The sequence below is a fragment of the Scyliorhinus torazame genome, chromosome 17, assembly GCF_047496885.1.
Source record: "Scyliorhinus torazame isolate Kashiwa2021f chromosome 17, sScyTor2.1, whole genome shotgun sequence".
Lineage (NCBI taxonomy): Eukaryota > Metazoa > Chordata > Chondrichthyes > Carcharhiniformes > Scyliorhinidae > Scyliorhinus > Scyliorhinus torazame.
This window is the reverse complement of record NC_092723.1, coordinates 3610854-3624828: the sequence shown is the minus strand read 5'-3', so window position 1 is coordinate 3624828 and position 13975 is coordinate 3610854. Positions and strand designations below refer to the sequence as shown.

At 49.0% G+C, this 13975-nt stretch overlaps 2 protein-coding genes across 3 annotated transcripts in view; one reads left to right on the top strand and one right to left on the bottom strand.

Annotated features, from left to right (window-relative positions):
* Nucleotides 1–957, top strand: part of LOC140393635 (acidic mammalian chitinase-like) — a 38971-nt gene extending 38014 nt beyond the window's left edge. Inside the window, exon 11 of the mRNA XM_072479911.1 lies at nt 334–957. Coding sequence (XP_072336012.1) covers nt 334–896 — 563 coding nt within the window. The 3' untranslated portion in view covers nt 897–957. The remainder of the gene's footprint in view (nt 1–333) is intronic.
* Nucleotides 1–13975, bottom strand: part of LOC140393634 (uncharacterized) — a 130368-nt gene that overhangs the window by 38629 nt on the left and 77764 nt on the right. Inside the window, exon 11 of one of the 2 annotated variants that reach the window (XR_011935701.1) lies at nt 3402–4820. The exons of the other annotated variant lie outside the window; for it this stretch is intronic. The gene's annotated coding sequence lies outside the window, so the exon portion shown is untranslated. Of the gene's footprint in view, nt 1–3401; nt 4821–13975 lie in introns of those variants that run through there. 2 annotated transcript variants of the gene reach the window in all.

Below are 13975 nucleotides of genomic sequence, written 5' to 3'. Positions count from 1 at the left end.
TTGTGCCTTGACTTTTTTGTTTGTACTGTACAATGTCATTTTTCCTATATGCCTAAAATACCTCAATACAATTGTTGTTCAAAAAAAAAGAGGAAATGGAAGACTTTGCCTCTCCAAATGTCTACCCCTTTAAATTGTTCCTTAAAACATTCCTCGAACAGAACCTTTGTCTGAATATCTCTTTATGTAACTCAATACACTCCCCTGTGAAATATCTTGGGATGTTTTGCCATTTAAAGGATGCCCTGTTATTGTCAGCAAAATGCGCAATTTAAAACATCATAAACACTACCTTCTTTGTCAACTTCAATATATTCTTGTTTCTTCTTTCAGCCACAACACCATTGCCAAGCTCTGCTGCCAATAATTCACGAGCAAATTCAGAGTCTTCCACCGCCTGCCCCAATCTGGAATTCTGCCATGACAAAAATAATGGAAAGTATCTAGTTCCATGTGCTGTGGACAGTTTTTATCGATGTACCAATAAGACCACCGACATAGAAAACTGCCCCAAGGGTACTTCCTTTAACACTATTAGAGACAAATGCGTCTGGCCACCCAGGTTATTTCCAGCAGTCGACTTAGCAGCCAACAGTTTTTGCAATGGCAAACCGGATGGTAACTATGCCATTCCAGTTTCCATCTATTATAAATGCACTGCAGATGGAACACGGCTGAAGCAGTGCCCCTCTGATCTACTCTATAATTCAATCAGCAGAAACTGCAACAATGCAAATACGTTTGCTGACTTTGATGTGAACTTTTGCAGTAATAATCTTGATGGTATCTATCCAATTCCAGGCAGACCAAACAAATTCTACCACTGTTCCAATAAGGATACCAACATAGGGAGATGTCCTAAGGGAAGTGTTTATAATAATTTATGTAAATGTTAAACACAGCTTTGTGAAGAACACGTCCACATTGAATAAAGAATTGAAAAATTGCAACATTAAATAGATTTTATTATTGACCATTCTAACACAAGACTTCTTTGGACTATTACATCATATTGCTTAAAATTAGAATTTCCAAACGTTATCCATCCTCAACTTGGTCACCGTAAGATTGATTGTGATGTTCCTGCTGACCAACACTGGCACCTTGGTGATCAGCCACTAAATTTAATATCCTATCTTAAAATTCATCCATTTTCCCCTCCATCCTAACAATTATGTTTGGATTCTGCTGGGATCACTCGGCTCCTGACTGCATTACAGCTTTGGTTCAAAAATGGACAAAAGGACTGAATTCAAGATGAGGTGAGAGTGATCATCCTTGATGTCAGGACAGCATCTCACGGAGTATGGCATCAAGAAGTCCTAACAAAATTGGAGTCAATGGGAATCAGGGGGTAAATTTGCCACTGGTTAACCATACCTAGCACAAAGGAAGATGGGCGGCACAGTGATTAGCACTGCTGCCTCACAGCACCAAGGACCCGGTTCAATTCCGGCGGTGGGTCACTGTCTGTGTGGAGTTTGTACGTTCTCCCCGTGTCTGCGTGGGTTTCCTCCGGGTGCTCCAGTTTCCTCCCACAGTCTAAAGATGTGCAGGTTAGGTGGATTGGCCATGATAAATTGCCCCTTGATGCGCAGGTTAGGTTACAGGAATAGGGCGGGGTGGGCAGGGGAGTATAAATCGGTAGCTCATTCAAAAGGGTCAGTGTAGACTTGATGGATTGAATGGTCTCCTTCTGCACTGTAGGGATTCTATGGGTGTGGTTGTTGTTGGTCAATCATCTCAGCCCCAGGACATCACAGCAGGAATTTCTCAGGATAGTGTCCTCGGCTCCACCATGTTCAGTTGCTTCATCCATGACCTTACTCCATCATAAAGTCAGAAGTCTACATTTTCGCTGATTTTCTAAAAATCAATATAGTGCACCCAATTTTTTTTTCCAATTAAGGAGCAATTTAGCGTGGCCAATCCACCTACTCTGCACACCTTTGGATTGTGGGGGTGAGACCCATGGAGACACAGGGAGATTGTGCAAACTCCACACTGACAGTGTCCCGGAGCCAAACCCGGGTCCTTGGCGCCATGAGGCAGCAGTGCTAACCACTCCACCGCCGCATGTGTGGGGATTGTACTGTGTGTGCGCAGCTGCAGCTTGTCAGCCTCCCGAGTGTCAATCACGGACCAGGCAAATCCTGCACCAGTTTTCATTGGAATCGATTGTGTTCCACATGGCGCCGGTACTAGCCCCTCCCCAGTCGCTGAATCGATCCAGTTCGGCACAAGTTTTGCTGTCGTGAAAGTCCATGAATCTTGCCCCAGCATCAACCCTTAGTCTCAGGAATGGAGAATCCAGCCCCTTGCATATAACAAAATACCATACAGGTCATAACACAATATCTAATTTCTACAAGTGGATCTGACTGCATAATAAACTTGACATCTTCATTGTACGAGTTTTGGCACCGAACCTCTGAAAGAGCACAAAGTTGCAAGTATTGCACAGTCACCTCTCAGTTTTGTTTTTGTTTTAAATAATTTTTATTAAGGTTTTCATAAAATATCAATAACAAAATGAAAAAGGAACCCAACAGGGTTAAGTACAAAACACAGTCCAGAAAAGCAACCCTCCATGCCCCCCTCCCCCCTGTACACAAATAATAAATTAACATCCCGACTTAACACAACAGGTATATACACCCCCTCAGACCCCCCAGTGTAAATAACAGAAACAAAAATAAAGTAAACCACCCCCCCCCCCCCACCCCCCCCCGAGTTGCTGCTGCCATTGACCAATGTCTACCGTTCTGCCAGGAAGTCTAAGAACGGTTGCCACCGCCTAAAGAACCCTTGTACCGACCCTCTCAAGGCGAATTTCACCTTCTCCAACTTAATAAACCCCGCCATATCGTTAATTCAGGATTCCACGCTTGGGGGCCTCGCATTCTTCCACTGAAGAAGAATCCTTCGCCGGGCTACCAGGGACCCAAAGGCCAGAATACCGGCCTCTTTCGCCTCCTGCACTCCCGGCTCCTCTGCGACCCCAAATAGTGCAAGCCCCCAGCCCGGTTTGACCCTGGATCCTACCACGCTCGACACCGTTCTCGCTACGCCCTTCCAAAATTCCTCCAGCGCTGGGCACGCTATCACATATGGGTGTGATTTGCTGGGCTCCCTGAGCACCTAACACACCTGTCCTCACCCCCAAAAAACCTGCTCATCCTTGTCCCGGTCATGTGTGCCCTGTGCAGCACCTTAAACTGTATGAGGCTGAGCCTCGCGCACGATGAGGAAGAGTTCACCCTCCCTAGGGCATCTGCCCATGTCCCTTCCTCAATCTCCTCTCCCAACTCCTCCGCCCACTTACCTTTCACCTCCACCACCGAGGCCTCCTCCTCCTCCTGCATCACCTGGTAAGTTTCCGAGATCTTCCGCACTCCCACCCACCTCCTCCCCCCGAGAGCACCCTGTCCTGTACTGTGTGGCAGCAGTCGCGGGAATTCCACCACCTGCCGCCTGGCAAACGCCCTTACCTGTAAGTACCTGAAGGTGTTCCCGGGGGGGAGCCCGTAGTTCTCCTCCAGCTCACCCAAGCTCGCGAACTTCCCATCCACAAACAGGTCCCCCAACCTTCGTATCCCTGCCCTGTGCCACCCCGAAAACCCTCCATCTGGTTCTCCCTGGGACGAACCAGTGGTTCGTCCGTATTGGGGTCCACACCGAGGCCCCAACTTCCCCCCCTGTGCAGCCTCCACTGCCCCCAGACTTTGAGAGCAGCCGCCACCACCGGGCTCGTGGTATACCTCCATGGAGGGAACGGCAGCGGCGCCGTTGCCAGTGCCCCCAGACTCGTACCCACACAGGACGCCGTCTCCAGCCTCTTCCATGCAGCCCCTCCCTCTCCATCACCCACTTGCGCACCATCGTCGCATTGGCGGCCCAGTAGTACCCACAGAGGTTGGGCAGCACTAGCACCCCCCCCCCTATCTCTACTCCGCTCCAGGAACAGCCTCTCAGGTTTCTTTAACACACAAAAAGTTGATGAAAAGTTTGCTAACACACAAATAAACTTATAATTCAATAACACTTTTCACATCCTTGGGACATCCAAAGCCAAATGAATGAGTCTTGAATTGCAATCGCAGTTGTTTTATGGGCAAAGACAATGGCCAATTTGAATACATCAGTTTTGCAGCTCAGTTGGCTGGACAGCTGGTTCATGATGGAGAGCAAGGCCAACAGCGTGGGTTCAATTCCCGTATCAGCTGAAGTTATTCATGAAGGCCTCGCTTTACTCGACCTTGCCTCCTGAGGTGTGGTGATCTTCAGGTTAAATCACCACCAGTCAGCTCTCCCCCTCAAAGGTGAAAGAAGCCGATGGTCACCTGGAACTGTGGTGGCTTTATTTATTTTTACAGATATGAAATAAAGTACCTCTGGTGGTGTTGCCCGAGGTGCAAAATGTTGGTCAGAACACCTGAAGAACACTTTAAATAATGCCATGGGAATTTCCACATTCTCCCGAAAGGGAGACAGTATCTCAGTTTGTCTTGTCCAAAAAGCCAGCACCTCCCACGATGCAGAACTGCCTCAACTGACAGGTATACTCAGACTCTGGAACAGGACTTTCTGATTCCAGAGGCAGTGTTATCGCAAAACCAATATTAATATTGGGTTTCCTTCAGGGCAGCACAGTGGGGCAGTGGTTAGCACTGCTGCCTCACGCGTCGAGGTCCCAGGTTCGATCCCGGCTCTGGGTCACTGTCCGTGTCGAGTTCGCACATTCTCCCCGTGTTTGCGTGGGTTTCACCCCCACAACCCAAAAATGGGCAGGTTAGGTGGATTGGCCTCGCTAAATTGCCCTTTAATTGGAAAAAATGAATTGGGTACGTTAAAATTATAAAAAAATATATTGGGTTTCCTTGGTCAGAAGAAACTAACTTTTTCTTTTTACAAACTAGCTCTTTCAGTGTGGGCTTCCATGAAGACAGTGGTGCCGTTCAAAATCTAGTGACATGGCCGGAATTGAATTGTTGTTGAAATATATTCAGCGGAATTCTCCGTCAGCAGTATTCATAATAAAGTTTTGTTTTAAAAATACCAAAGCCAGCCAGCCGGCCAATGGGATTTCCCATTGAGGGCAACCCCACGCCGTTGGGAAAATTCCCGGGTGTGGGTGGGCTGCCGGCGCAACAGAGAATCCCGACGGCGGAGAATCCCAACGGCGGAATATCCCGACAGCGGAGAATCCCGCCCATGATACCTGCAGTCTGAACAGGATATTAAGATCATAACCCATATCCCATTTTGTTCCATATTTCTCCCCCCAACCCCTCATTTATCTTGTATTTTCTTTTACCGACAGCTCCTCTAGACATCTTTTATTTCCGTACTTGTTCTATTACTTCTCCCTTTGGCTTAGCACCATGGAAAGCTTTTGTCATTTACTATCTCCTTCCCACCCAGCCAGTCACAGACCTTCCCCGTTTGTTTCTCTTTCCACCTTTCACTTGCTCAAACCCTGTTACGTATCTAACCTCCCCCAGATGTGAAAGGTCTCAGTCCTGAACCTTAGCTCTTTTCTTATCTTAAGATACGGTCAGGTCCACATTTCTCTGTTTTCCTCTCCCCTGCTCCCCAGATTTCCAATCCACGGTGTTTTGCTTGTGTATTCAGGTGGCAATGCTCTATGTAACAGTGAATTATCATAGATCATAGAATTTATAGTGCAGAAGGAGGCCATTCGGCTCATCGAGTCTGCACCGGTTCTTGGAAAGAGCACCCTACCCAAGGTCAACACCTCCACCCTATCCCCATAACCCCACCCAACACTAAGGGCAATTTTGGACACTAAGGGCAATTTATCATGGCCAATCCACCTAACCTGCACATCTTTGGACTGTGGGAGGAAACCGGAGCACCCGGAGAAAACCCACGCACACACGGGGAGGATGTGCAGACTCCGCACAGACAATGACCCAAGCCGGAATCAAACCTGGGACCCTGGAGCTGTGAAGCAATGCTATCCACAATGCTACCGTGCTGCCCTGACTCATTGGCTCAATAAGATATCAATATAGCCACAAAGTGTATGGAAGGAATTCTACACAGTCTATGTGAAAAGTTAAACCTTCTTTTAATTGACACCTGAGAAGTTTCATGATTTTTGAAGTAGACATTTTGCCAAACCTTGTGGATACATAGCTGATGAAAGACTCTAGATTATATTAAACTGCATCATATTGTAATCGATATTGGCCTAGTATTGAAGTCAAATTAATATATCCACACGAGACTTACGGCATCGGGATCTCGTATTCCCAGAATCCTTGGGGAATACAGGCTTCCCCGCCCCGGGGGTGGGGAGACTCCAGCGCTTCCGGTATAAAGCCAGCCACTCACTCAGTTGGGTATTGCCGAGTGGCGTGTATCTAGAGCTCCTAAAATAAACCTTCATTATTTCACTCAACTCAGTGTGTACTCCCCTTCTAGGGAAATACAGAACAGGCGACGAGGAGTAAACTTGGGTCAACTATCGATGCTGAGGCCTTACAGCTCAGCTACCTCCTGGCATTCATATTGCAGCTCGGAGCCCTCTTCACAATGCCCCTGTTTGGCCGACTATGCGCCTTTGAAGCCGGGGCCGAGGATTGCGCCCAGAATTCAGAATGCATCAGCCTTTGTTTTGCGCCAACAATATCGCGGTGGATGAGGTGCTAAACGATGATCTTGCTGACCACTTTGTGGGGGGGGGGGGGCATACTTGGGGGGGGGGGGGGCATACTTAGGGGCTATCTGGAGCCTCACATACCTGCCGGTGCCAGACACCAGCACCTTTGACCTGCTCTCGTGGAGCTCGTCAAGACAGCATTTTAACGCACCACCATCCGTGATCATCCAGCGGTATCAATTTAACATGGCAGAGCGAGCTTCGGGCGAGCCAGTCACCACATTCATGTCCCGAGTGCGGAAAACCGCCGAATTTTGGGAATACAGGACTTTGCTGTCTGAGATGTTGCGCGAACATCTTGCATCGGCAAAGCGGAGACACAACGGAGGTCTCTTGACCGAACCTTCCCAGAACCTCCAACAGGCGCTGCAGATTTACTTGCCACTGGAGACCGCGTAGCGTGGGGTTCAGGAGATACATGGTATGGAGGGAAACACTCTAGGACGCAATCCTTCCCGTGGTGCCCCGTCAGCCGGTCTGATAGACAGCGGGCCACAGGCCGTGGTCGCAAGCCTATCCACTGCAACGGGAACCCTTCCGGAATCCGCCAATGGCGATTCACCGCCATTGGAGACAGGCAGCCGCCGGCCCCGGCATGACCAGAGCCAACAAGGGTCCCAGTAGTCTACGTACCCCAGCCGGGGAAGACATATAATGTAATCTTGATTAGTGTCACAAGTAGACTTACATCAACGCTGCAATGAAGTTAGTGTGAAAATCCCCTCGTCGCCACATTCCGGTGCCTGTTCAGGTACACAGAGGGACAATTCAGAATGTCCAAATTACTGAACAAGCACGTCTTTCAGGACTTGTGGGAGGAAACCGGAGTCCCTGGAGGAAACCCACGCAGATACGGGGAGAACGAGCAGACTCAGCACAGAAAGCGACCCAAACCGGGAATTCGACCTGGGACGCTGAAGCTGTGAAGCAACAGTGCTAACCACTGTGCTACTGGGCCGCCCAATACGTGCCTAGAGCTAGAAACTTTCACTTGGATGACCCAGAAAAGACCGCAATGCAATTCCATTTCCGAGCGACACCCTGCGTAGCTTCCATTCGTGTCCCCGTTCATGTGAACAGGCACATGCAGCGAATGAGTTAGACACTGGGGCGATGGTGTCGAGGTGGCCCAAAGCATTTTCAACCACATACAACGGGCCATCCTGACCTTGGCTTTAACAGACACGCTGGCTCATTTGGCTACATACATAGGAAAGCAACTAGCCATGGTGGGGACGGTGCTGGCCTCGGGTGTTGGCCATATAGCCAGCACAACTACCTCGTATTGTGGTTCGAGGGGATGACCCCAGCGCACAGGGGCATGATTGGTTGCACCTTTTGCACCTGGACTGGCAACGCATTCTGCAGGTAGGGGCCGGTGGTTTGTTCCAAGTGCTCGGGAAGTTCCGAAGGTTTTCCAGCCCGGATGCTGTGGCTAAAATCCAGGTGGACCTGGTGGCTCAGCTGCGCTATTCCCAGGCCTGCCCATTCCCTGTGCCTTGGTGGATGAGGTGGTTGCCGAACCTGACCAATTGGAGAGTCAGGGTATTATTCAGCCCACTTGCATTTTGGGGTCTTGGCGGGTTGTGCAATGTTTCAGCAGATCATCCGTGTGTCATGGTATACCTCAATGATGTCCTGGTCACGGGAACTACTGACCAGGAGCAACTGAGGAACCTGGAGGAAGAGCTGCGCTTATTTTTGGAGCTTGGCGTCCGCCCGGGTTGTCCAGTGGTGGAAAAGATACGCCATTCAGTTGACCCCCCGCCCCAGCGGATACAACGGCACTCCGTCCATTTCTCGACTTAGTAAACTATTATAGGAAGGTTGTCCTGAACCTTGTGGCCGTACTGGCCCTTTTGTATCTGCTCCGAAAGAAACACCAGGACTGGGTCTGGGGTGCAACCCAGGAGGTGGCTTTCTGGCAAGTCAAGAGATGGCTGTCATCCTCCAGTGTGTTAAGGCACAACCTGCGATGCAACACCATACGGAATTGGGGCCGTTTTGGCACATCGGATGCCGGATGTGGAGAACGATCGATTGCTTCTGCATCCTGGGCGATAACTGCGGCCAAGCACTAGTACGCTCATATTGAGAAAGAGAGTCTGGCAGTGATATTTATTGTCAAAAATTACAAATGTATGTACACGGCCACCACTTCATCATTACGGACCCACATCCTGCACTGAGACTTTTTTGTGAAGACAAAGCTACCCTGCCCATTGCATCGGCACGCATCCAGCACTGGATGGTCAGAAGCCGTGTTAGGGAACTGGAGCTGGAGCTGGATGAACTTCAGATCATTCGGGAGGCAGAGGTGGTCAGATAGAAGCTTCAGGGATGTAGTTACTCCGAAGAATAAAGATAGATGGGTGACGGTGAGAGGGGCTGGGAGGAAGCAGTCAGTACAGGGATTCCCTGTGGTCGTTCCCCTTAGTGACAAGTATACCGCTTTGGATACTGGTGGGGGGGGGGGGGGGTCTTACCAGGGGTAAGCCATGGGGTACAGGTCACTGGCAGAGTCTATCCCTGTTGCACAGAAGGGAAGGGGGGAAGAGGAGTAGAGCATTAGTCATTGGAGACTCCATAGTTAGGGGGACAGACAGGAGATTCTATGGGAACAAGAGAGGCTCACGGTTGGAGTGTTGCCTCCCAGGTGCCAGGGTCCGCGATGTCGTGGACCGTGTTTTCGGGATCCTTAAGGGGGAGGGGGAGCAGCCCCAAGTTGTGGTCCACATAGGCACCAACGACATAGGTAGGAAAATGGATAGTGATGTAAGGCAGGAATTCAGTGAGCTAGGGTGGAAACTTAGATCTAGAACAAACAGAGTTATTATCTCTGGGTTGTTACCCGTGCCACGTTCTAGCGAGATGAGGAATAGGGAGAGAGAGGAGTTGAACACGTGGCTACAGGGATGGTGCAGGAGAGAGGGTTTCAGATACCTGGATAATTGGGGCTCATTCTGGGGTCGGTGGGACCTCTACAAACGGGATGGTCTACACCTGGACCAGAGGGGTACCAATATCCTGGGGGGGGAAATTTGCTAATGCTCTTCGGGAGGGTTTAAACTAGTTCAGCAGGGGGGTTGGGAACCTGAATAGGAGCTCCAGTGTACAAGAGGTTGAGAGTAGTGAGGTCATGAAACAGGTTTCAAAGTTGCAGGAGTGTACCGGCAGGCAGGAAGGTGGTTTAAAGTGTGTCTACTTCAATGCCAGGAGCATCCGCAATAAGGTGGGTGAACTTGCGGCATGGGTTGGTACCTGGGACTTCGATGTTGTGGCCATTTCGGAGACATGGATAGAACAGGAACAGGAATGGTTGTTGCAGGTGCCGGGGTTTAGATATTTCAGTAAGCTCAGGGAAGGTGGTAAAAGAGGGGGAGGGGTGGCATTGTTAGTCAAGGACAGTATTACGGTAGCAAAAAGGACGTTTGATGAGGACTCATCTACTGAGGCAGTATGGGCTGAGGTTAGAAACAGGAAAGGAGAGGTCACCCTGTTGGGAGTTTTATATAGGCCTCCGAAAAGTTCCAGGGTTGGGGGGGAAAGGATTGCAAAGATGATTCTGGATAGGAGCGTAACATGGTAGTTGTTATGGGGGACTTTAACTTCCCAAATATTGACTGGAAAGGCTATAGTTCGAGTACTTTAGATGGGTCCAGTTTTGTCCAATGTGTGCAGGAGGGTTTCCTGACACATTAATTAGATAGGCCAACGAGAGGCGAGGCCATATTGGATTTGGTACTGGGAAATGAACCAGGACAGGTGTTAGATTTACAGGTAGGTGAGCACTTTGGTGATAGTGACCACATTTCAATCACATTTACTTTAGCGATGGAAAGGGATAGGTATATACCGCAGGGCAAGAGTTATAGCTGGGGGAAAGGCAATTATGACGCGATGAGGCAAGACTTAGGATGTATAGGATGGGGAGGGAAACTGCATTGGAAAGGGTGCAGAGGAGATTTACCAGGATGTTGCCTGGTATGGAGGGAAGATCTTACGAGGGTAGGCTGAGAGACTTGAGGCTGTTTTCGTTAGAGAGAAGGAGGTTAAGAGGTGACTTAATTGAGACATACAAGATGATCAGACGATTAGATAGGGTGGACAGTGAGAGCCTTTTTCCTCGAATGGTGATGTCTAGCACAAGGGGACATAGCTTTAAATTGAGGGGATATAGATATAGGACAGATGTCAGAGGTAGGTTCTTTACTCAGAGAGTAATAAGGGCGTGGAATGCCCTGCCTGCAACAGTAGTGAACTCGCCAACATTAAGGGAATTTAAATGGTCATTGGATAAACATATGGATAATAAGGGAATAGTGTAGATCGGCTTTCGACTGGTTTCACAGGTCGGCGCAACACCCCGTGGTCGAAGGATGGAACTGCGCCAACCTGAATCTCTCGAATAAATCTATCCCCAGAGGCCACAACCACAGCAGCAAAGATTAATCTTAAACCTTTCCCTTTCAGCCACATTTTTAAGATCCTTTCCTATTCTTACCGTGTGTCTGCCTTGTGTCTCTTGGTGGAGTGGGTTTGGGAACAGGTGGACTAGAAGACCATTGTTCTGTTATGTCCTTTATATGTTCATCTTTTATTCTTGTTACTAATAAACAGTTTGTTAATGTTTTACTTATAACCCCAACGTCTGTAACTCATTGGAGCAGTCAAAGGTTAAAGATCTCAGGAAAACACAAATTATTGGTTAATTCACTCATGTTGGGATCCCAGGGTCGGTGGGGCTAGAACTGACTGTGCATTTGCCCAGGGTGTCATGACAGGACTCCCGACCGGTCACATTGCACATCCGTGAATGGACCCAGACAGACCCCATCTTCGCCAAGGTGCTGCATCTAGCCTTGTTTGGGGGGGTTGGGGGGGCGCAGCATCAAGTTGCCCGGAAACTGCAGCCGTTCTCCTCCAGGATGTCCGAACTCAGTATAGAGGACGGTATTCTCCTGTGGGGTATGCAGGTTGTGATCCCAACGAAAGGCTAGGAGCTCGTATTGAAAGTCCTACACAATGGACACCCAGGGGCATCTAAAATTAAGATGTTGGCAAGGAACTATGTCTGGTGGCCGGGACTCGATTTCAACATCAAGAGAGTAGCTCAGCAGTGTCCGATTTGGCAGGAACACCAGAGCACTCCTCACGTGGCGCCTCTTCATCGCTGGGAGTGACTGGACTGGCTCTGTGACCGGGTTCACGCTGGCTTCGCTGGTCCATTCACGGGCTCTATGTTTCTCCTGTTGGTGGATGCCTATTCGAGGTCCACCAGATGACAACAATCACCTCTCACGCTATTGTCGATAAACTGCATCTTTTTCCATGCCTGGCATCCCCAAGGTCCTCGTTACAGGTAATTGGGCTTCCCTTACGAATGAGGAATTCTTGACATTCATTAAGGCCAACGGAATTTGGCATGGAAGGATGGTTCCTTATCACCTGGCATCTAACGGCTTGGCTGGACGGGCCATCCAGACGTTCACGTGGGGGCTCCACAAGCAGATTTCGGGATCCATGGACACTAGATTAGCTCCGTTCATGTTCATCTATCAAAATACGTCATATGCAGTAATGGGAGTAGCTCCAGCAGAGTTGCTCATGGGCCAGCCTAATCTAACCTACCTGCCTAAGTGGTTAATCCCAGATATTGTGGCAAAGGTACGCCATGCCCAGGAGCAACAGGGATGCCGTCCTGCTCCATGTCGTCCGCCCCGACATTTTTTTCTGGGCGACATGGAGTTTGTCCAGAATTTTGCCATCGATGCCTGCTGGCCCTCGGGAACTATTCGCTGCCAGACAGATTCAGGTCAGCAATCAGCAACTACGGTGCCATTTGGATCACCTTCGGTTTCAAAGACCCCTCCTTTATCTGGTTCCTGACCTGCACCCCGTCCAGGACGATCCGGTTCCGCAGTCCAACATGCCCGCTGGGGTGCCATGTGCAACATCTCATCTTCCGGTAAGGCACGCTACAGCCTTCCGGTCTCAACATCAAATCCAACAACTTTGATGATTAGCTCTACCCCACCTCGATCCCCTGGTTTTCAGTCCATTTCATTTTAACTGTCTTTTACATTTCATTTCTTTCATATCATATACATATATATATATATTTAAAAAATAATCACCCCACCCTGTTATCCCCTACTCCTTACCTTTTCTTCCCGCTACCCCCGCCATCTGTCACAGCTTACCCTCTGATTTTAGTTGCTCTGCTGTTGAGCCTTTCACATCTTTTATTCTCTCTGGGGACTGCCAAAAGCACTCTTGTCCCTTGGTTTCTGAGGCTATGACTCATCTTTCATTCCCTCACCCCACAGTGTAAAAATCCCCCACTTGCTATGTCCTTTAGCTTTGACAAAAGGTCACCTGGACCCAAGGCAGCACGGTAGCATTGTGGATAGCACAATTGCTTCACAGCTCCAGGGTCCCAGGTTCGATTCCGGCTTGGGTCACTGTCTGTGCAGAGTCTGCACATCCTCCCCGTGTGTGCGTGGGTTTTCTCCGGGTGCTCCGGTTTCCTCCCACAGTCCAAAAATGTGCAGGTTAGGTGGATTGGCCATGATAAATTGCCCTTAGTGTCCAAAATTGCCCTTAGTGTTGGGTGGGGTTACTGGGTTATGGGGACAGGGTGGAGGTGTTGACCTTGTGTAGGGTGCTCTTTCCAGGAGACGGTGCAGACTCGGTGGGCCATATGGCCTCCTTGTGCACTGTAAATTCTATGATAAGACGTTTGCTCTTTTCTCTGCCTACAGATGCTGCCGGACATGCTGAGATTTCCAGCATTTTCACTTTTGGAAGAAGTGAACCCGTCTGGCTGCCCTCACCTTTGCCACAAAACACACTTCTCCTGGGTTGCTGAAATCTGGACGTTTACTTAATTCTTCTAAACTTCAATCACAATTATTAAACAAACTCTATGGTCCAGAGCTAGGATGCACCGCCCAACTGCTAATTGTGTGGGATGTGATGGCTGGCAATGCTATCAATGGTTAAATGGAAACCATGTGCATATTCTCACACTGCAACCTGAGAAATTGTAGCAAGTCAGAAAGATGTTAATGACTGCAGCTGCAGTCGCAGTGGGGAAAGGCAGGAGAACAAGCTCCCAACTCCATTCACCCACACACCCACCTCGAGACAGGTAAAATAAAGCAATTCACCAACTGCTCTAATCAGAAACGTGTCAAACATAATGCAGAATTCAGCTAGCTGAGATATTATATTCAGAACATCGAGCATCTTCAACCATTAAATATGCGGCTAAGTTAATTTTGT